At 40.3% G+C, this 20,481-nt stretch overlaps 1 protein-coding gene and 1 long non-coding RNA gene across 5 annotated transcripts in view; one reads left to right on the top strand and one right to left on the bottom strand.

Annotated features, from left to right (window-relative positions):
• The first annotated feature begins 5,241 nt into the window (after positions 1-5,241).
• Positions 5,242-20,481, top strand: part of LOC112139486 (acidic amino acid decarboxylase GADL1) — a 37,194-nt gene continuing 21,954 nt past the window's right edge. Inside the window, exon 1 of one of the 4 annotated variants that reach the window (XM_024262309.2) lies at positions 5,242-5,534. In XM_024262309.2, the coding sequence (XP_024118077.1) occupies positions 5,510-5,534 (25 nt within the window). In that variant the 5' untranslated portion in view covers positions 5,242-5,509. The remainder of the gene's footprint in view (positions 5,535-20,481) is intronic. The other 3 variants (XM_024262307.2, XM_024262305.2, XM_024262308.2) reach the window with 3 other exon arrangements.
• On the bottom strand, positions 19,897-20,415 carry LOC118598242. The gene is made up of 2 exons (XR_004947355.1): positions 20,311-20,415; positions 19,897-19,975 (listed from the first exon to the last, which is right to left on the bottom strand). It is a non-coding gene; the product is annotated as an uncharacterized LOC118598242 (long non-coding RNA).

Raw genomic sequence — 20,481 nt, 5'->3', positions numbered from 1 at the left:
TTTCGTTTTCGTTTCGTTTTCGTTTCGTTTTCGTTTCGTTTTCGTTTCGTTTTCGTTTCGTTTTCGTTTCGTTTTCGTTGGATAAATATTGTCGTTGACGAAGACGACGAAAATTTTTCATCAACGAAATTAACACTGGTGCACGGAGGGCCAAATGCCCACCCCCCTCCCTGAGCATAAGGTGGCCTTTAAAAGCATGGAAGGTACCTCAGGCTACCTAAAAGCTAAAATAGGTGAGTTTGACTGCCACGTGCTTGTAGATACCGGAGCTTCTTGTTCTGTGATTTCAAAAAATATGTGGCTAGCCATTACCAATGGGAAGGCTGACTTGGTAACTTATAATGGGAAAGGAACAGCTGTTAATGCGGGTGAGTTAAATGTCTTGGGCTCATGGCAGACTGCGTGCCAACTTGAATCTTTGGCTTTGGTGATAGATTTCTTGGTGTCCGAAATAACATCAGAGGAGGTATTGCTTGGCTATGATTTTTTATCTAAACATAGTGTAGTGGTTGACTTGAGGAAAAACACCTGTCAAATTATGGGGAGATGTTTTCCGCTGGTTGATTTTTATGCCTCCTCTGAGCCCAAAGTGGTTGTTATCCATTCAGATACTTTGATACCCCCACGTAGTGAAGCCATCGTTTGTGGCCAGGTACAAAACGAGAAGGGGAATTATGAAAAAGGGATGTTGGAACCCTCCAGTGCCCTGTCCAAGCATTCTGTTGTTTTGGTTGCCCGTGTGGTCTGTCGAGTTGAACAAGGCATGTTACCCATTCGTGTTATTAATGTGACCAGTGACCCTGTGGTTTTAAAAAGCGGCATGAAAGTGGCTACATTGCACGCTGACGTTACAGTGGAGGAGGGTGGAAGCATGGCTAGAACTGAGGTTGGGGAACAGCCGTGGACAGTTCACACACTTCTGGAACAATTGCGGCTGGGAGAAAAGGGGTTTTCGGAGGAGCAGTTGAAATCAGTAAAGCAGTTGTTGTCCCAGAACCTGTCTGTGTTTGGTAAGGATGAACATGACTTAGGTGGAACTCATCTGACCATGCATGAAAGTGACACTGGAGATGCAAAGCCAATTAACATGCACCCACGAAGGTGTCCCTTTACATTTGCAGCAAGAAGTATCTGGCAACTTGAAGCAAATGCTGGCCAATGGCATCATCCGTCCGTCCTGCAGTCCATGGGCAGCTCCAGTAGTTTTGGTTAAAAAAAGGGGGGGTGGTCTTCGTTTTTGTGTTGATTACAGGAAGCTTAATGATGTCACAAAAAAAGATGCATACCCTCTCCCTAGGATTGATGATGCAATAGACAATCTTAGGCAGGCTTGTTGGTTTTCTACACTTAACCTAGCTAGTGGCTATTGGCAGGTGGAAGTCCACCCCAACAGCCGACTGTTGGGGTGGACAAGACTGCATTTATCACTAGTCAGGGACTTTTTGAGTTCAATGTGTTTTTGGGTTGTGTAATACACCCAGTACTTTTCGGAGGCTAATGGATCTAATACTGGCTGACCTGCAATGGACCACATGCCTGATTTACTTGGATGATACTATTGTGTTTGGACACACCTTTCAGGAACATTTGACCCGCCTTGATGGAGTTTTGGGAAAACTGAGGCAAGCCAACCTGAAAGTTAAACCATCAAAATGTAACCTTTTTTTTCACACAAGTCCAGTATTTGGGCCACGTCATTTCTGCTCAGGGGGTGATGCCTGATCCATCCAAAGTCGAGGCAGTCAGGGAGTAGCCAGTTCCAATAAATGTAAAAGAAGTTCAGAGCCTTTTGGAGTTGGCATCATACTACAGACGTTTTGTGAAGGGTTTTGCAGATATTGCACGGCCCCTGCATCAAGTGGCAGAAAAAGGAAAGCGTTTCCGGTGGGATGAGACTTGTCAAGAGTCATTTGACCAGCTGAAGGGCTGCCTAACAACGGCCCCAGTTCTGGTTTATCCTGACCCAAAAAGGCAGTTCATTTTGGACACTGATGCTAGCGGTGTGGGGATCGGTGCCGTGTTATCCCAATCAGACCCTCCAGGATTTCAGGGCAGAATTTTATGATTATTGCGGGCCTAAAACACCTGATGTTGCCGCAGCTTTTATGCAAAGTTGTGACAAAAGTTGCAATGTTTTTTTTAATATATATATAAATATATATACATTTTTAAAGTGTCTAAAAATTGTTGATTATAAAAAAGAAGTTCACATTCTCATATTCCAAATCATTTTATTGAGACACATGCACTAGGAAAACCCGTCCAATCTGGCAACACTGGCTACAGGCTACCAGCTATTCTTCTTCTGTGTTTTCACTCTCTCTCTTGCTCAGTGCTTCCGCCTAGTGGTGCCTGGTGCAATAACAGTAGTTGAACACAACATCCCCCTTTACTTAAGAATAATCTGTAATGTAACAACAATTTCTATAATTTAATTCTTAAGTGTAGTTTCCTCAGAGCATTGACATGAGCATTTTGATATCAAAAGTAAATGTCATTAATCAAGCAATCAGTAACAAGTACAAAGTCAGCTCACTATTAACCATGGTGAAGAACTCCAATTGATAATTATTAGCCATTAACTTCAGAACATCAAATTAACCCTTTGAAATCAAATCTTTTTTTTCCTCTAAACTACAAAGTCCTTAAGCGAACCTAGTGGCTTATGTGATCTGACAGGATGATTTATGGCTTGACGATCCCAGTCAGGCTGCATTTCAGCCTTTTCAGTACCAGTCTCTGGCGGTGATGGAGATGTAGGAAGCCGGTCCGGTACTGAAGCCAAGTGGTAAGCATGCCATGCTCTTCCGTCATCCAAGATGTAAGTACTAGGGCCCAACTGCTGTTTGATCCTGATGGGTGCAGAGATTGTCGCTGACCTTTCTGCACATGGACAGGTTTCCGTACGCGCACTGTCACCTGCTCTGAAGGAAGGAGGGCGAGCACCTCTTTTTGCATCACAATACTGCTTCATGGGACGTTGGTGGAGTGACACTTTGCGATGTACGTCCACAGCAGGTGGCCCCAGTGGTGGCGGACGAAGAACGTTTAGTTTTGTTCACATTTTGCGTCCGTGCATTAGTTTAAATGTTGGCACATCAGTCATGGCATGTGGTGTAGCACGGTAAGCTTGGAGAGAAGCAGTTGTTGCACTTTTCCATGGTTTGTTTTGGATGATTGCGGCTTGAATCCAACGCGCCGCTCACACCCCACCTCACACACACACACACACCCCCACACACACCCACACACACATACACAGCTCCATCATCAGTCTACACCCCGTATGGGCTTTCATGGTCCAACGCCCAATGGAAACGCTCACTTGAAATGCCAGGACCATTCCAAACCAGCCAAGAGGGGTCTGGTCTGCGCTTTACATTCGCTTGCGTGGTTTCCGGTTTAAGTCGTAAATAGCCTCAACTTCACAAAAAGTGCTGCAGATCAGCTGCGGCGTCCGTCAAAATTTGAACCAAACGGATTCGCAGCGACGTAGAGGCCGATCCGCAGACGCAAGATGTGAACGCCTGCAGTGGAAGTTCCTCTTGCACTTTTAATGTTAGGAAAAGACTGAGGCGCACGCAACGGAGCCGTGACGCTGGCGGTGTAAGCCCGGTATGAGTAACAGTCTGCAATCTGGTAAATATATGCTCTACACACTTAAAGGAGCACTTTCATGAAGCCCTAAATTGATGTGAATTTTCTTACAGGTGAGGTTGCTGGGTTTCTGCTTGGGGATAGGGGTTACCCGTGCCAGCCCACACTGATGACCCCTTAACCAGAACCTGAAGCAGGTCCCCAGCAGCGCTTTAATCAGGCTCACAACAGGACAAGAGCCTGGGTGGAAATGACCATAGCCCTGCTGAAAGTCCATTTCCAGTGCCTACGTCGCCTCAGGTTGTGACTTCAGAGGGCCTGTGACATAATTGTTGCATGTGTTGTTCTCCACAATATTGCCATTATTAGAGGAGAGCAACACCCTGACATTCAAATTCAAGAGTCAGAGGAAGATCAAGGGAAACAGTTGCAAAATCCTGGATGGACTGACTTATGTGGAACTTTTACATCCCAAAGAACAGCAAGCAGCCTGTCCGCGACACACACAGGCACACCTGAAACTCAGAGGTGCGCACACTCACGGCAGACCTGCATGAAGAATTTCCGCTGCTCCGCATTTCTGCATTTTTAATTTTCTGCATCAATGAACATGTTGACGAGTTTGATTCATTTTTCTACCGATTCTCGAAGAATCATTACATCCTTAGTGGGTATATAATTGTATATCATGCAAATAATGTGTCAAAGTCAATTCTGGATGCTCTGAATACTTATGGGGTGTGGTCTGTTTATTTTGTTATTGTCAAAAATTTTTAATAAAACTTTAGGTTTGAAAAAAAATGCAGCTTTTTGATGCTGCTGCTAGAAGTTTGGCATTTGACAGCACCACTTGTGTTAATCCAGTCCTCCCTGTAGTGATGGGCTTCTATGCACCTTCAACCACCAGAGTTGTGTAGCTGCAGCTCACGTTGCCCAGCTTCCCTGGTTTTCATGTGTGTAGACATATCTCACCTGGTGTCCTCTTTTTAAAGCTGTCATTAAACTAACCACGTGACATGTAGAAAGATGCTGTAATTTTCCACTATACGGTGAGATTCAGTAATTTTCCGTGATAGGTGAAAGGACATGGTGCAGCCTTGCATCAGCTCACAGTCAAGTGAAAGTGTGTTGCACAACCTTTAGTTTGAACATGTGTTTCATGCGTGTTTGATCTAACCCCTGCACCAGTTTCTCAACTCTGCCCCACTGAGCCACTCTATATTTTGGAAAAAGGATTCTAGAAAACACTGCTCTACAATAAAGATTAGCTCCGTAACTTCAATCAAAAGGCATCACTGTGATTAGGGGGGAAAGCAAAACCCAATCAACTTTCACAGTAAAAGACTGTGTGATGGTGTTTCCCAGCAAAGTTCACAAAACCTTGACTTCATCTCATCCAACGTGTCATTTTTGTACTGAGAATTTGAGTGAATAAAGTCTACTGCAGGGTGACAGCAGGTGATTAGGTTGATAAAGATTCATAGCTCTGATAAAACCCCACCTAAGTCTTATCTTTAAAATCCCATTTGTCTGTATTGCTGATGAATGATTACCCTGCTGTGAGAACACTCGGACCAATGGTTTGACCCACCAATGACATCAGTCTTATTAAGTCTTGCTGTTGATTCTTAAGAAGTATTTCTTAGAGGTACCCATCAAGGAGCAGGGGATACGTGCTTCACAGCTGATCTAAATCAGAAGAGGACATTTCTTTAAGCTATCATTAGAGGTTGAATAGAGGAGCTTTGTGTGATGCTATAGATTTTCCTGGGTAGCTTCCTTTGGCTTCAGTGGGAAATTCCATGACATCAGGGCTTGTGTATAAATGCAGGCATCATTTCAGACTTCTGCAGCTGGAGTCCAATCAGGCACCTGGGGCAAAATTCTTCAACATCTCAGCTGAGAAGTGGCGATGAGCATGGAGCAACACATGAATGGTGAGTTCATTTGTAGATTTTTAAATGTTAGAGCATAAGTGAACTTTACAGCTGTTATATCTGTAGAATTAACTTAATTTACACCATGTGGCAATTTATGTCTGTCAAATCTGCACAGTTTTTTCTTACGTATCTCAGCTGTTTTTACCCAAATAAAATCCATCAGTGCTTTCATGGAGACTTTCAGTTAAAAGAGAGGCATTTCCAATGCTTCCTCTATTATTGGATTTGCACAAGAAAACCATCAACTCTGCACTTTCAAGGGCACCTCTTAGTCAGCAGTGGCTGGTGGTGGTGTGTGGAGGGGTTGCTGTTATCTTTCTTTTCTTGCTGACTTTATTGCAAAAAAAAAAAAAAATAGTAAAAACAAGACGAGTTTCAAACCCAAGGCAAGGAAACAGGTGTGAACTAGAGCAGAGGTCGGCTTGAATGTTAGGCAGCCCTTGTATTCAATTTAAAAAAGTCAAATCCATTTTTCAGAGAACCTACATTTTTGAAGGGAAATATCCGGAGAGCGCACTAGCTCAAAGCAGATGGTGGCAAAAACACAATCTGCAGAGACTACCAGCATAAAAAAGAAATATCCTTGTAGATGTACTTAAGTCACATGCATATATGAGAGAGCTCTCTGCACTGTTCGTGTGCATTGAAATCAACTAAATCCTAATATAAGAACTGATGCTGACCCATTGTAACATGAGGAAAGGAGGCAGACATGACATAGACTGCATAGTTGAATGAAAAAAAAAGTTTTCATTCATTTAGCAAAAAGTAAACGTATGAATGTTGCCATGTGGAAGTCTTGGTCGAAACAGTCACTTTTGATGATCCCCTTTTAAACCTTTAATCAAATGGTCTAAGAAGCGTGCAGTCATCACAGGACTTCAGAATGGGGACATGTAGAATTTGCTTTTTTGTTTGAACAAAACAATTGTCTGGTTAGCATTGGTACGGCATCATTTTTAACCAACAGACCAATTTAGCACATTTTCTGCAACAGCCTATTGAGTTCTCATGTTTCATCTGCGTGCCCTCATGTGTGCACATTGCAACAGGTGTCGGGTTCAGGTGGACCATAGGAATCACTGTACTGCTGCATCTCCCTATCCATGCACTTGTATTGTAAGTAGGGCTGTCAGATTTGTCGTGTTAATTATGGCCCGCTCATGGCCCGCAGCAGCAGTCTACTGACTGCAAGGACCATATTGTTTTTGCTTAAACATTCTATCTTTCTGCGCCTTTGAGCCAAAATTTCACCCCCGCCACATGAACGAAAAATACCTCAAAATTTTATCACACCTAGGGAAAATTGAAAATGAATTTTTGGCATGTTGAGCGTGACCCCCTCCAAAACGATAACATCACGGCGAGCGTTTTCGTAAAAAAAATGAATGGGCCAAAAATCGCTTATGGGGCCAAAAAAAAATATTTCGAAATACGCAAACGAAAGCCCATGACACGTGTCAGGGATAAGCCCTAGAACATTTGAAATTATTATGGGATGGTCACACGACCTACGGCTTGGCGGCCATCTTGTGGCGAAGTCAGAGAAATGGCGATTTTCACGATTTTCAACAATATAGGAAAACTGAACTTTTGTTTGTCCGATTTTCACGAAATTTGAGTATCATGTCCTCAGCTTGAGTCTACAACAACCCTGGAAGTTTCATTGACCTTTGACCTTGGGAAGATGCCGCCATCTTTAAATTTTGAAGCACTTTTACTGCAAGCTACAAAAAGAAATACCTCCTAGGGGGTTTTATCAATTGTTATGTCACATCATCGGCCATAAATGGGAATCTACTGTAAGAAAAATGTTGCAATTAGAAGTTGTAGAATCTGAATGCCGTGCACGTGGCAAGGTTGCAACCGACACGGTCTTAGCTAGCTCGCACATATTTTGGCCGATTTGGGTAAAAAGGATATTCGCGCGTCTGGGGGCCCAGGCTGAGCGAAACGATATAACTTTCGAAGCCGCAATGCTTAAAATACGGCCCTGGTACGCAAAAAAAACGTTGAGAAAAAAGCACTCAGCAAAAACAAAAATTTTGCTCGCAATTCGCGAACGAAACCATCACAGCTTTACTACATATATACAATTTTTACATTATATATGACTTGGCGGCCATTTTGTTTTGAAATCTGACGTTTTGTGAATTTTACAAAGATGAAACGTACCTTCTGTTGGTCCAATTCTTATGAAATTTGACCCACATGCCGCTGGCGTTAGTCTTTAACAACCCCTAAAGACTTTAATATGTTGATCCCATGCTTAAAGTGTTAGTAATGGGCTGGGACAAAGCTAAAATAAGTATCCAGATATATGCCATATGTTCTAATGTATCAAAAATAACAAATAATTACCATTGACAAACGCAGGTTTTTGTAACATTTGACAAAATCCGCGACAAATCACACTCGCATTTCGCCCTGCTTCAGAAACGGCTCGATTTGGGTCACGTGACGCGTTGACGTCACATGATTGAGACAGCGCCAGCGGCAGAATGCAGGCGGACCCAGGGTGTCTGCAGATACATGTATGTGTGTGCGCTGCGGCAAAGTTGAATTCTATAAACATCGGTGTTATGGTCCGACGGAGTATTAGGGCCACCAAAAAAAAAATTTTAAATTATGATTTTTAAAGTCGTAAATTTACGAGATTTACAATCGAAATGAGCCTATTGTGAATGAACACTGTGAGCAGAACCAGACCGACTAAACTGTGAAAAGCTTCTGATTTCAACAGGTAAACTGAATGTTTAAAACATTGCACATGTTTGGAAGTTTCTTTGTTTGATTTGCAGTTTATTAATCATTGATGGTGGCTTGCAGGATCTCTGCAGATCCGTTGATGAAACCATCGACAGTCGCAGCGGTCCACCAGTCATTTCTTCCTCCATGAAAGATCAGATCTCATTCATTTCTGTGTGATGCTTTCATCTGAAGAGGAATAGTTTTCGGAATTTTCAGTGTACTTAGCTAACGTGACAGACTGTTGTCATCCCCTGGTGTTGTTGTGTGTTGAAACGGGACGATTCATGTGGAGAACGGGGCGTACGGAGCACTGTTTACATTCTCCTTTGGTTTCTGCGCATATCAGAGACATGCAGTAAGGTGGTGAAAGAGCTTCTGGGTATGTGAATAAATTGAATAAATAAGTGAATAAATAAATAATAATAAAGTGGCGGACGGTCCTGCAAACATGTCTCTAAGGTCTTTATTTTGCATATTAAACTCTTCATTACCAACCCGGATAGTCAGCGTCATTGATGATTTGATTTAGAGTCGCCAAAAGGTTCCAATCTGTAAATAAAGCTTCACGAGATGCTCCACGTCTTCCAGCTTCGAGCATGGCTCTGATAAACTGACAGCTTTCGTTTTCATGGGCATTCTCAGCGTCACTGTCAGTGTCATTGCCAGATAGTGAGCTCCTACTTTCCGCTCTGCCAGCTCAAATTGATAGGGCTTTACAGTCCTCAAACCACAAACACCCGGCGCCTCTGAATCAGCGTCACTTTCAGAACAAATGTTTCCACAATCTGAGTCTGAAGACAGAATTGTGGACCTGGAAATATCGCCGCTATCGCTAGCTCCGACACGCAAAGGAGAAGCCATCTTGCTATGTTGACCCCTGTTACGTCACCCGCACCACGTGACCAAAACGGAGCTCTTCCCCGTAAGAGGACATTTGCATATGGATTGGCCGCGAAAATGCCGTTTTATTTCAATATTTCTTTCTCAAAACACGGCAAAACATTTGGAAATGGTAAATATAAGGCGAAATACAGTTAACACCGAAAATGACCCACAACCCCATTACTAACCCTTTAAGCTGTAACAGGTATTATAACATTGAATATGAACATATAAGGAATGTGTTAGCAAATAACCTCCGTTGCTAAAGAAATCCAAAAATGTACTTTTGACGATTCTTGCAAAACCAGCGTCAATCTGTTTGGTGACCTCAGGCGAACAAAACATAAAATGATTGCTATGGAGATAAAACCAACAGAAAAGCCGCCATTTTGAAAAAAGTGCCTTTTAAGCAATTTCTCACTTAGATCTCACCCAGGGTGTACTGCACAAGAGGGATTTTTCTGCTGAACTCCTCTGCAGTTCAGCAGAGGAGGAAAAGATTTGGTCCTGACAAAAAATCCTTTTTTCCAATTTCTTCAACCAGAGAGGCTTCTAAAGCAACACTGCCAGGGGCCAGAGGCCAGTAACACTCCAGGATTTTTACACTGGGGTTGCTCAGTGACTGTAGGAGTTTTACAGAAACACGTTTTTATGCTGTTAATACCAGATTTAAATGTATTATCTTGTCAATAGATTACATTTTTTAACTGTCAAAGTCCTAAGAAAGAGAAACAGATGCTGAAATGTGGGGGGAAAACAAACAGTCATTTATTTAACAAGAGCTGTGGAGGGTCCACAGGCAAATTTCCTGCTTGACCGTAATAAATGGCATTCTTGATGGCCAGCATGCTGTTTTTAAATCAGCGTTTAACAAATAGCCCTTCTCCTGTCTATTTAGGATACTTTTCGCTTGGCATACAGGCTTATATGACTGTTTAAAGATGTATACATTAGCTTGACACCCTAGTCGCATATAGGAGGAGCTACAGTCAAAGGTTTTCTGCCTAATTGTCTGTTTATTTCTCACTACAATGCATGGACGACAGAGGATGTTTAGAGCGGTGATGTGTGGTGAAGGCTGATGAGACACTGACTCTTTCAGAGCCACATTTATAAACAAACGAGATGACTATATGGGTCAGTCTATGACTGGAGAACAGTTTTTGTATCCCCCATCACTTTTCAAATTATCCACAAAACCAATGCTAAAACGTTTAGTTTCTGACTAAATGTACACGCCTTGAGAACAAATCTACAAAAACTTAGAGAAAAGAATGCTTGAAAATACTGCAGTTTAGAAAATAACATTGTTTTCTGGAAGGCCTTAACTGGGAACATTTGTTTTGACAAAAGTTCAGATAAGTATTATCAATGGTCATGGAACATGTGTCCACAACATGCACTGACCCTGTTACCATAACTTTGTTTTAAGCGAAACACACTCATGTTGGGCAAACTTTTACCTGTAATGAAGTCGATTTGTCTGTCCTAGACTAAGTGACTTTAGGGTAAAAGTCTCTTTATCTTCTTTTAGTAACAGAAGTCTCAATGAACCACTTATATTCAGGATCTTTGTCTATTAAACTACGGGCTCTTATTGAATAAACTTTATTAGTAACAGATAAGGAACCAATGCAAACCCATGAGCGCCCTCTCTGTTGAGACGGTGCTGCTGCATACATCACCTAGCTCTTTTCAGTGTGGTTTTATGTCACATTTGAACACAAAATAAAGTATAATCAAACATGAAAAACATTAAATGTTAAACGGAAAGTGATGGCATGCAATCAATTTGTGCACAATTATTTTTTTTAAATAAAGGATTAGGTTCAGGCCTTTACATATTTGGTGTTGCTTTGCCAAATCTTGCAGTTGCTGTAGCAACCCCAGCTACCCCTTAGCACCGCCCCCGAACACTTCATTAACGTCTAATACACATACATAAAAACAGGCGTCATCTGCATGAGAACCTTAACATGTTTCACATGAACTGTGCACTGTTTCTTATGTCACTTTAAATTGTTATCCTCATATGCAAAAATGACTCAATATTGTGAAAGTGAGTAAAAATCACTGAAAATATATAAATAATCCTTACCATGTCAATAAGAACATTACACTTCATCTACACTTTAACCTGATATGTAGAGATGGAGGATAATTTTAGCTAGCCAACATCTTAATCAGATCACCAAATTTCATTTAATACAATTGTAATGAAAAAAATGATGGCATTGGAATACATTATAATATAGCTATAGCTAATCCAGAACATACACAAGCTGTGTCTACATGGACATGGAAGTTATCGGAATAAATGCCTGATCAGAATAAAATGTGTCATGTAAGCACGCCATTCGGAATACTCTGACCTTATCAGACTCATTCTGATCCAAATTTCCACTGATTGTTGTTCCTATTTTGATGCATATAAACAATGTATTCTGATGGGGCGGCCGTGGTGCAGCAGTAGGGCCGTCGACTCCTGATCAGAAGTGAGCGGATTCGATTCCCGCCTTGCTCCTTCGACACATGGGCGACACCTAACCCTGAATTGCCTCTGGGAGGTTGGCGTCAGTGTTCGGCAGGGGAGCCACCACCAGTGTATGAATGGGTGAATGGGTCTGTGACTGTGAAGCGCTTTGGGCCCTCGAAGGAGAGTAGAAAGTGCTATACAGGTATACACCATTTACCATGATAGTGATTACTGCACTGGATTTTACATAATACATAGACAGTGTGGTGCTCCAGAGGAGACTTTTGAGCTAGAACAGGACCAACCAGCTTTCTCCCTAAGCGAACCATGTCTCCAAGCAGAGCAGCCGGGCTTTGTAGCCGGGCTTCATGTCTGCAAGCAAGGGAGGGTGCTTTGTTATGGAAAGCCTTCTGCGTGAGCGAGCTGCCGGTCTTGGGAGAATCATGTCTGCCATCATGAACTTTGCTAGATTTCCCCCCCAGATTTTAACCACATCCAGGGCTAAATATTGTTGTTGGAACATATTTACCTAACCCTAACCCTTCTTCCAGGTCCATGCAGCAAAGAATAAAGCACTAGCTGCACATATTTAGAAAATAATGTGCAAACATTCACTTAATAATAATATAGTATTATTATAAAAGCACACTTAGAAGACCATCTCACTCTATGCTGCAGCTTTATTTGTTAACAACAGAACTCACTATTTCCTCTTCTACAGCTGTTACTTTAAATTTAGATAGCGCTGGGTGTGTCAGAATGATACATTCCGATCAAACGTGTGTCTGATGTAAACGTTTGTTACAGTCAGATCAGGATTTTCAGGCCAATGTACACAATTCAATTCTAATCCAATCTTTAATCTGAATAAAGATATTTTGCATTCTGTTTTTCTGTTTCCAGTCCTATCCGAATATTGTATTATTATTGTAACCTGCAGAGATGAACAACAGGGAGTGACAATTGAAAAAAAACAAGCAAAAAAAACAAAAACATATATATACTATATATATATATATATATATATATATATATATATATATATATATATAGTATATATATGCAAGAACACTAAGCCATCAACACTAAACCTTTATATATCTATCCATCTACTCATCCATCCACCCATCTTCTTCCCAGACCTCTCTGTCTCCTCATAAACAGTACGTGCTCCTAAACCAGTAGAGAGACATAGTGTCCTTCTTGAAACTTGCCAAAAAATACATCTTTTGGGAGGCGTCCAAAAGAGATGCTGAAGACACCTCAGCTGGCCTCTTTAAAAATGGAGGAGCAACTGCTCTAATTCAAGACCAATCCAACTACCCTGCTGAGGAAACTCACATCAACCACTTATATTCAGGATCTTTGTCTATTAGCAGCATCCCTAACCCAGTGCTCATGACCATAATCAAGAGGGGGAACACACACTGGAAAAAAGCATTTAGTTAATCACCAAATCTGCAAGTTCTCTTACTCAAAAAAATAAGAGCCCTGCAATTTCCATCATAGGTACTTCAACTATGACACCAAAAATGGGGATAAAGAACCGTCTTAGAACAAATCAAAGGTGTAACCAAGCCACAGACGTCCCCCTCTTTTGATAAAAGTGCGTCTTCCTGCATCGGTGCATCGGCCGTCTGTTTCATCTCCAGGGAAACAACTTCCCTCATTCTGCACTGCTGTTAAGTAGCAAGGAGTATGTCGTAAAACCGCATGAGTGTGAATCAACGAACTTAAAGCAGCTTTGTGTCGCAAAACCACAAGACAGCGTTTCTTTATGGAGAATCTCTCTTTTTAATTTGTCTTTATTTTCATTTTCATACATTTTTTTGTGTTCACACTGACAAAGCAACACCTGAGCAATTGTCTCAAGCCATTCAATGAGATATTTGGCGTAATAATTGATCAAATTAGGTTAGAAACATATAAACAATACAATGGAAATAGAATAGAATAGTAATACATTGGCTGGGTGGCTCAGTGGGCTAGGTGAAGGGCTGGCATGCAGGAGCCCTGGGTTCGATTCCCAGGGTTGTCCACTGATCTCCACCCAGATTGGGTCCTTAGACAAGACCCTTGACGCTGCTGCCTAACTGGGTCCCTGTGCCCCTCAAGTACAGGGTTATGTCAGGAAGGGCATCCAGCATAAAAACTCTGCCAAATCACTGATGTGAAACAGCGAGTGCTGTTACGCTGTGGCAACCCTGAAAGGGATAAGCCGAAAGTGAACTACTACTAGTTCATAATAATACATTAAATTAAATACAACATAATAAATCACAAGTTGATCACTTGAAAGGTAGTGGAAGGAAGCAAATTTATATAGTCCAACCCCGGCTCGACCATACCATTTTCTCCAAATGATTTATCAACAACTGGTTCAGGACGTATTATATTTATACTCTACAATCATAGATTCAGGTTATTAAGGATCATTAAGATCATTGATGTTATCAAATTTCAAACATCCACGGACAAATCATTTATATTAATCAGTACCAAAAATCTAAATTTACTCAGACGATTATCATCAGGAAAACATCATCCACATCAATCAATACCAAAAATCCAAGCATATTCAGACCATCATCACCAGAAGAAATCCCTGCATCAACCAGCATCAGAACTCCAGAGCATAACAGATGATTGATAATCATTTGAATATATTCCAGACCTCCAGCACTGATCAATACAGAAGATCCTCCCGACGATGATCCAAGCATACCCCAGACCTTCCACCGATCAATGCAAATGACTTTCCCTGATGAGAATCATTATCAAGAAGAAAAATTTTGTACATTAGTCAAATGCAAAATAAAAAAATCAAAATATTCTCATTAAAAATTATGATTAGTGCAGATTATATTCATCAAATAATAATAACAATAACAGTATAAAAGTAATAATAAGTAGAAAAAATTAAAACAAATTAAGAATATGTGCAGAATCAGTGATACATAACAGTTTAGGGGCAAATTTAAGGCCATGTAATCGTTCTTCGTTGTTATGACTGTGGTCATGCATGGAGACTGCAGCAGTCAGGTGGCTGTCAGTCAAGTGGGGATGACGAGCAACTTCTGAGAGGTGGTAGCCGGATCGCTGGCTGGCAGAAGCTCTGATTGGACGATGTGAAAATGTCTCTGGATGGCAGCCGTTTGCATCAAATGTCACTGGCCGCTAGCCACCCGTTAGCCCGGGTAATATAAAAAGCAGGCCATTCTGCACAACTGGCCATTTGCAACTCAGATATTGAGCACAGACTATAATCTTGTCAGTTTTCTTTATTCAATGTATTATATACTACATAAAATGATGCACAAATAACTAACTAATGGAAAAATTGAACTTTTTATTCAGTGTATATTATTTGGAGGCTTTTATTTATCACCTCTAGATAAAATGTACAAAATAAATGATAAAAAATAAACAGCTATTTACAATTCAACTTTTAACTTTATATATTTTTTTGATTTTTCCTTTAGAACAAATTTAAACTGAAACAACACAAAACACATTAAAATGTACAAAAAAGGAAAAATGATCAAGATTTTTATTTACAGTCAAAGCTGGCAATTTTAAAATAAGAAGGAATAACATATGAATCACACTGAACCATCAGAGTCATGCAGAACTAACTGAGAAATGAATAATAAAGAAAAGAGGAGAGGAGAAGAAGGGGAAAATAGAGGACAGAACCCCAGTGCACCACACTTTCCCCAGCTTCTAACTTCTAGCAGCCTTCTAAAACTAATTGTTTTTGTAATTTAATTCAAATAGTAAGTTACACATAGCAGGTGATAATAATAGCAAATAATAGAGAATATACATATTTTTAGCATATTAAGCATGTTTTGGAGAAATATGTAAACTATGTATAATTTCCCAGATGAGGCCTGTCCAAAGAGGAATGTTTTCTGCCTAGTTTTGAAGGTAGAAACTGTGCTGGCCTCTCTGACATGAGCTGGGAGCTTATTCCATAGAACAGGGGCTTGATGTCTGAAGGTTCTACCTCCAACTGTACTTTTAGAAATTCTAGGAGCTACAAGTAGTCTTGCATTTCTCTTTTAAATTGTTAAATATGATAAAGCTTCAGCTGCAGCACTGTCCCGTTCTGATTTGAAGGTTTCTGCCACATTCAGAGGTTTTTAGTGTCCAGCACAAGAGGACCAGGACCTGTTTCCTGAAGTTCTAGCCTGTCTTACCTTTGTGTGTTCGTAAAATGACAACGCAAAGGTCTGATCGCGTCAGAGGGATTATTTCCAGACAGTCCATTCATGTCTGAGAATAAAGGATATTGACCCACTAATATGGTGTCACTCAACAATTAAAAAAATAAATAGTCTAAATATTTGATCAAATATTGTCACTTTCATATTTTAAAACAAACAACAAACAAAAAAATATCATCCTCTGCTCTTGCAGTGCTGTTGGGGCATCCTTTGTTACCATGGCAACGCATGTGTTGTGGATCTAACAGGTAGTTTCCTTCTTTCATTCATTCATTCATCTTCCTGACCGCTTCTTCCCTTTCTGGGTCGCCGGAGCCTAACCCAGCTACTGATGGGTGAAGGCGGGGTTCACCCTGGAGAGGTCTCCAGTCTGTCTCAGGGCCTCAATCACACACCCATTCACTCTCACATTCACACCTAGGGACAATTTAGAGACACCAATTAACCTATGAAGCATGTTTTTGGACGGTGGGAGGAAGCCGGAGTCCCCGGTGAAAACCCACGCATGCACGGGGAGAACATGCAAACTCCACACAGAAAGGTCTCAGCCGGGATACGAACCGGGGCCTTCTCGCTGTGAGGCAAGAGCGCTAACCACTGTGCCACCGTGCAGCCTCTAGTTTGCTTCTTGTGAAAAAAATATTTAAACTTAAAAACTATGAAAGTACTATTTGATTAAATATTAATTTCCCTGTTGAGGGAACACTGTATAAGAATATGTTTGACACACATAAAAATTTGATACAGGAATTTCATAGAAACAGAAAAAAAAAGTGTTTCTCGTGGTTGTGCAGGAGTGACGTGAACCGTCTTTTTCAGTAAAAGCAAAACCATTCAGAGATTTAGTTTCACTGACAGAGTATCAGTACAGCATTTCAAACTTTGTCGTATTTAACATGAAAGACTTTGAGAACTGTGGGATTACGCATGTTTGACCTTTTAATTCAAGCAAAAGTGAAATGTGAACTCAAAAACCGCTGGATGTGAACTCTGACCTGATTCTGAGCTGCAGAACGAGCACATTTCCCTTAAGATGAGACCTTCACAGTCTCTCAGTCAAAACAACGAAGAAGAACCGTTACGTGGCCTTAAACTTGTTCCTAAGCAGTGATGTAGCACTGATTCTGATAAAAAAAAAAAAAAATTAAAAAAATACATTTTTTTGTTTCATTTTATTTTTTTAATTCTTGATCCTTTTCTTTTCAACTTATTGTTTTTTTTTATGATAATCCTTTTCATGAATACAATTTGCACAAATTGTATTTTTTTGTTTTTTTAATTAGAATATTTTGATTTTTTTTTCCTTTCTCCATAAACTAATGAAGATCATTTTTACTTATTATTTTTATATTTTTTAATAATAATAATTATTTGATCAATACAATCTGCACTAATTGTCTTCTTTTTATGAGAATATCTTTATCTTTACTGCATTAGCAAATGAAGATGATTTAAGTATTTTTTGTATTATCATAATTCATGCACAAAGTGTATTTTTTTTTCAATGAGAATATTAGATTACTGTTTATGTAATATGCAGTAATGATTACTGAAAAGTTTACAATCACTATGGTATTAATTTTCTTTACTGATTAATATAAATTATTTGTTGTGGATGCTTTGAAACTTGATTACATTAATGATCTTAATGATCCTTAATAGCCTGATTTTATTAATATTTGATATTAAGTCCTGAACCGGATATTGATAGTTCATGTAGAGAAAATGGTCGAGTCGGGGTGGGATTATATAAGTTCACTTCCTTCCACTCCCTTTCAAGTGATCTACTTGTGATTTATTAATTGATGATGTTATGTATGTATTATGACCTGATTGCTTGAAATAAACCATTTCATTCATTAATAGGAGAGGATGAGTGAGGCTAAAGCCTACATTTCAACAAAAACAGAAAAAACAGCCCATCCCTCTGTCATCAAACCGGTAATTAGACCTGAGGGATAAATAAGATCTGTAATATAAAGAAAAAGTAACTGAGTGAGGAATGAAAGAAGGGAGCTCTTTTTTAAAATAAATTTATTTATGTTTGTGTCACAGGGCTAAATAATATCTTGAGTCTATGTTTAAACTTTCCGGAGATCGTCTCGCTCATGGATTCCACTCCGGGGAAGGAACACTGACAAAGTGACAGCTCGTCAGCTGCGATCCAAAGTCCAGCTGACAGCAGAAGTCAGCGTACAGAAAACTCCTGTTGCATGTGCATTTTATCAGCAAAACTCACTGCTGAGAGCTAGGGAATAATATTATGGGATAAAATGAATCCAGCATGTCAAAAGATGCTCCAATGCTCAATTTATGGTATAAAATGGCATTAAAGCTACGCTGAGCCGGCTCGCCGGTCACAGCTCACGGCTGTGGGTCAAGACCCATGAGACTAGAACCATACCTCACAGACCTGACTCAGGTGAGCCACAGTAAGTAGGTCGGAGCTGTTTGCAGTGCCAGCCCTGCTGTTATTCTAGCATCCGGTTTACTGATCCAAAATGATTTGAATTAAGAAATACTCAGAAACACAGTTTTAATCAAAAATCATTTTATGTAGGTCCTCTACTATGAGAAAAAATATACAAGAATGCGTTAAAAAGAAGATGTTCCATAAGGTGGGCCTTAAACTGGGAACTGGTGCCCAGTTAAGTGTGTACTCTACTGAGTGTGATGATGTCATGGTATGTAGAGAATAAAACAAACTCCCATCCCTGAGCAGATGTCAAGACAGTGGTGGCAGCCAGGGCTACCCAGATACCAAAATAGAGTAGCAGATCAAGGTAGTCCAGGCAGCCTGACACCAGTCACCCAGACCAGAGTTTGAATGACCACTGCAAGAGCTCCTATGCACACATTTATGCGCACATTTAGCACAGACAATAATTTAGCACTGAATGTTTGGTCAGTGTCTAGTGAATGTGTGAATACTGGTTCTCCTTCAAAAAATGTGTGAATCCCTCTGTGTACTTCAAAAACCTGATATTGTCTTTTTCCAGTTGGAGTAAAATTTTATTGTTAGACATGACTTTACAAACATACCCAGCAAAAAAGTGTGCCCCATATGGATTAAAAGTGCAAAGGTGGGCCCAGAATGGGTTTGTCCACAGTTTCCTTGGGGGTTCCATGTGTGTTTGCCCACACTGGCTTAAGAGGGCACTAAGTGTGCTGGCTCGCTCTGATAGCCAGCCGCCCAGTGGACAGCGTAGCAAGCACCGCTGCCCAAGGTTCAGCAGACCAAGCGAGCGCCACCACCCAGGGGCCAGCGGACTCTGCAGGGTCGCCGCCCAGGCTGTTGGTCCGGAACCAATGTGGGTGAAAACAGCTGGGGCCACCACAGAACCTACAGACAAACCAATCTGGTGGCCAAGTCATGACTCTTTCATTACATACTGGCCTGTTTTGTCCCATGCTCATGCAGTGGTGAAGTCTGGGCAGTTGAATTCAATGTGTAATGGCTCAAAGCCCTAAATCAGGGGTCCCCAACTAATTTGGCAACCCTGTCAGCTTGGTAGACCCGGATCCGAACATACAAAAACATTCAGACAATAATACGCTTTTCTTTTCTTTTATTTAATTGCAATTTGTAGTTGAATTGGCAAAGACTGTTTTAGCTTATTGTCTACAAAAGTATTTCTGTCATTCAAATACTTAAATTTACATAACTACATTGAAGAATAAAAAAAAATATTGCACATAAACTTGCTTCCATGTAGTGCAATATGCGTGCTCTTTGACAAACTCACGTTCTATTTTACTTAGAGTGCAACAGTACCATGAATGTACCTCAAAAAGTATTCATAATTATGATTCATATTAGTGCAAATGTTAACATTCTGTTTTACAACAGCAGGTAACAAATAATACTACATATTGATCATTCAAGTAATAACTTTGATAAGTGAAAAAAACTTTATGGATATAAAGGTAAACTGTATAATAGTGTACTGTTACTTCTACGTGTTGGATACCCTTGGTATGTTAACGCAGATGAACAGCAAACCAAACTCGTTTCCCAAGCCAGGATGTGAGTTCCTTTATTCAGGTCTCCTTAATCCATCTTATAAAGGACATTGCGACTTGCAAATAGACGAGTGAAACTGAAATACATGAAACATAAACAGAGGGGGAAAAAAACACACCAGTTAAGCACTGAGAAGTGTAAATAAATCAGTAAACAATATCAAAACAATCCTTTTAAATGTAACTAACAATATCTCCAAATCGTTTTACTGATGAAAACAATGAATGCGTATGCTAATTTGGTCGTTAACACGTTCATTCTTATGCTAATGCGCCGCGACCAGCTGGCGAAAGGCATGGGCTAAGTCTATTTCCTGAAAACAAACATTACAGAAAAACGAACTTAAGCAGACTTTATAAATAAATTAACTTATCCTTTTTATGTTTATCATTGAACACTTGCCAAACTTACAGCTTTGGTTTCGGAGGTTTTGGAGAGCTGTTAAGACCCAGCAGAAAGTAGTTTGAACACCAGAAGCACTTCTCAAAGAAAACGTAAAATCCCACTTAAACTATCTGCATTTTACCGGCAAGCCTTCCTGTCATGGTCCCTTGTGTACAAGCACAACTTTTCACCACACAA

The sequence above is a fragment of the Oryzias melastigma genome, unplaced genomic scaffold (genome assembly GCF_002922805.2).
Source record: "Oryzias melastigma strain HK-1 unplaced genomic scaffold, ASM292280v2 sc00247, whole genome shotgun sequence".
NCBI classification, from domain to species: domain Eukaryota; kingdom Metazoa; phylum Chordata; class Actinopteri; order Beloniformes; family Adrianichthyidae; genus Oryzias; species Oryzias melastigma.
This window is presented reverse-complemented; position numbering and strand designations above follow the sequence as displayed.